This window comes from Branchiostoma floridae, unplaced genomic scaffold, assembly GCF_000003815.2.
Source record: "Branchiostoma floridae strain S238N-H82 unplaced genomic scaffold, Bfl_VNyyK Sc7u5tJ_218, whole genome shotgun sequence".
Lineage (NCBI taxonomy): Eukaryota > Metazoa > Chordata > Leptocardii > Amphioxiformes > Branchiostomatidae > Branchiostoma > Branchiostoma floridae.
Window position 1 is genome coordinate 282759 of NW_023365791.1, and position 3410 is coordinate 286168.

The following is a 3410-nucleotide window of genomic DNA, read 5'->3' on the forward strand; positions in this document are numbered from 1 at the left end:
CGGGATCCCCAGATCCCCTTAAACGACTGAGCACCTACCAAATTGGCAGACAAATCGCTTGCTCTCCCAGCATGTTTCAGTCATCCAGAGGAAATCTTTCCAAATTTCGGAAGTCCTGATGTGGACACACTGGGGCGGCATGCGGGTTAGAGGGGCGGGGAAGTGAGGCTCTCCTAAAGAGAACGCTGTGTGGTGGCAGGCGGTACCGGTTGGCGTGCCGTCACTCCACATCGGCTCGTTATTCTCACCCTGCTCTACACCTGTAGGGGGGAAAACGATTGTGGTAAGGGCTCTTTAACGAGATTATTCAAAGCAAGGTCATTAGACGACTTCACGGCAATGAGCTTTGTATCAGTACTAGTGAAATAATGCAATAGAGGTGTATTGCATCCCTTTATCACTTAGTTCACCAGTAAGAGAAAAAAGTTTGTGTCTATTAACCAGACTGGGGGGGGGGGGGGGGCTAAAAGTGCCCGCGCCAACTTTGACCTCCTATAGCTCCCAAACGGCTTGTGCTAGAACAACCAAACTTGGTGAGTTTTCCTAAAATATTATTGGCAACAATTAAAAAAAATCGGGTATGTTTATGATTTTTCGTGTTGCCATGGCAACGGGTTTCTGAAAGGCAAATTTTACAAAAATCACTAATTTTGGTTTAAACAATGGGATTTTAAAATTTTCTTGCTAAACTTAACTTTTTTTCATATATCTTTAATATCATAAATTATGCTAATGAGATGACGTTATTGGTCAAAATCCAAGATGGTCGACAATAGGAAGGCCCAAAAAGCCCAGTCTGGATAGGGTTAATGAAAAAAATGTGATAGCACCCCTCTATCACATTATTTCACATTCAAGTAAGAGGAAATGAGCGTAGCGGTGGTAAAGGTGGTACTAGTATTTCACTGCACTTGGGGCACCGGTGCGGCACTTCGGGTTCGAAAGATTACTTAACGAATTTCAGAGATAAAGAACGATTTTTGTGTATTTTGTCTTCTAGGTTCTACTATAAAATTTAGATTTTGCGTAATACGTAAAGTATTACGCAAAATCTAAATTTGATAAAAATCGGCGAAAATAACACAACAGTGTCACAGTGAACGAACCCCACAGTGCCGCACCGGTGCCCCAAGTGCAGTGAGATACCATACTTTTATGTATTATGCAATATGTACATTATAAAAATGAACGAAAATAACACAACAGTGCCACATTGAGCGAACCCCGAAGTATCAGCAATAGTTTTGTATAAGAAATTTACTTTGTGGTAAACCCCAAAAAGGTCGCAATCGACTAAAAATCAACATTGACCTTCATCTTCACAACCCATCTAGAATCCGAGGCTCTGAACTGTACGCTGATCAACAAATATTCGGAAACACAAACACAGACGCACCATAAAAATAGCTGCAATTTTCATGGGAATAATTATTCGTAATCCCTGATTTCTATCCCATTGTGCTACATATCTCCAGAGCTGTAAGCTTGCGTTTTGCTCACCTATCCAGTACCCATCTTCATAGCCGGAGTACTGAATGATTCCCACGATGAACGCGTCCACAACTGCTGTTTTGGGCATGGCGAGTGTACCGTTTAGCCTCTCACAGTAGTTTCTGGCGTCTTCATATCCCAACTCTTCAACAGGGAACTCGTAACAGGCGTGGTTAAAGGCGATGCTCTGGTCTGGGCATTGTGAGACGCTGACACCTGGGGAAAAGAACTCGATAGAGCCCGGTCATGTACATATGTACGTCGTACGATCATCGTAAGATCATCGTACGATCGGCATTCCTAGGATAACCGTGCATCCCGAGAAACTCTGTTGTCTTGTAACGGATGGCACTGTCACGAACTTGAAAGTTATGGAAAGGATAGTGATCTCGATCCAGTTTTAGCTCACTTAGGAGCTAGTCTTCCACTTGTAGCAACAGAGAGGACAGACGCTATGTGCAGTACCGGAGAAGGTCTCCTAGCACTTCGACAAGCCCCATGAACAGTAGACCACGGCATTTCGGTAGCGTGTATGTCGGGTGAACGACGCAACCAGGATTGAACTCACTTCTTCTAGTCCTTTCCACTTGACGGGCTCTCACGGCGCTCTCGCTGCGATGGAAAACTGGCCAGAGCGCCATGAGAGTGCCGCGATGCCAGAAAAGCTGCTCTAGTGGAATCTCTCCGGCGACCCCATTGCGCTCTCACCGCGACGAAAAACTCAAATGTCATCATCTTTTTATGAGATAGCAAAGGTCCGAAAGATTACTCAACGAATTTCAGAGATAAAGAACGATCCCACCGCGCTCTTCCTAATTTGAGGTCGCAGAGAGAGCGCCGTGAGAGCGCCGTCTGAGTGGAAAGGGGGTATAACCACTGGTTACCTACCTTGAAACTTCTGCTTCTGCGATATCAAAATCGTCCAACGACCTACACCAAATGTGGCCGCTCCGTTACTGGTAAGTTTACCACACGTTCTAATATATCCTACACGTATTCAAATTTTGACAGTATGGTCTCCTAACTTTAGAACTATGAATGCTTATTGTTAGACTTACCTATATTCAGCACGATTGCCAACGCCACGTTGGAGAAAGCCAAGAAAGCGGGCGCCATTTTTGCCAACAGTGCTGCTCTAATTTGCAAAGGTCAGTTTTGATAACTGGCTTAGGTGTACCGAGCTCGCGTGAGAGCTAGAGGAAACATAGGTGGCCTAAATAGTACAAACTCGATTACAGACATTCATCGATTACTTAGTAGTAAGTCTATTTTGTTCCTTTCTTCTGAAAAAAAAGTAGTTGGTCGATCTTCCATATGCATGACCCGTTACGTTTGACGTCTGATATTACTGATACAGGGCTGTTGTCCCGACAACGTGGTGCCTGGCTTTCTGTCACCTACAAACACAAACACAAAAACAACCTGCAGTTCCAGAGCAAGCCGCTAGGGGGCCCAAACATACATCACGTCTTCCTTACATCACAAGCTATCTGCCACAAAAAATCAAGACCATAGCATGTCCAGATCAAAAGATACAAAAAATAAATTGAAGTTCTGCTGCAGTACCAAGGTCACACACCAGGGGGCCCCAAATCGACCCTGACCTTCAACTTTTCAACACCTACCCACCTACCAAATATCATTACAATCCATCCAAAGGTTCTATAGTTATGGTGACCTCAAATGTCCGGAAACACAAACACAAACACACACAGACAGACAGACACACCAAAAACTATACCTCCATTTTTCATGAAGGTAACAAGATGCTAGTGGGTCCAAACTTAAACTACGTCTTCCTTATATCACAAGGTAGAATATCCTCGTTAAAAGATACAAAATATGAAGTTCTGCTGCAGTACCAAGATCACACACCAGGCCAACCAAAGTTTACATTAACCTTCGTCTTACCAACACCT

The 3410-nt window shown here is 44.0% G+C and overlaps 1 protein-coding gene across 1 annotated transcript in view; it reads right to left on the reverse strand.

Annotated features, from left to right (window-relative positions):
• The window catches only part of LOC118408586, a 9289-nt gene extending 6416 nt beyond the window's left edge, over positions 1-2873 (reverse strand). The window contains exons 1-3 of the mRNA XM_035809397.1: positions 2550-2873; positions 1501-1707; positions 39-260 (exon numbers count right to left, since the gene is read on the reverse strand). Coding sequence (XP_035665290.1) covers positions 39-260; positions 1501-1707; positions 2550-2607 — 487 coding nt within the window. The 5' untranslated portion in view covers positions 2608-2873. The remainder of the gene's footprint in view (positions 1-38; positions 261-1500; positions 1708-2549) is intronic.
• Positions 2874-3410: the final 537 nt, after the last annotated feature.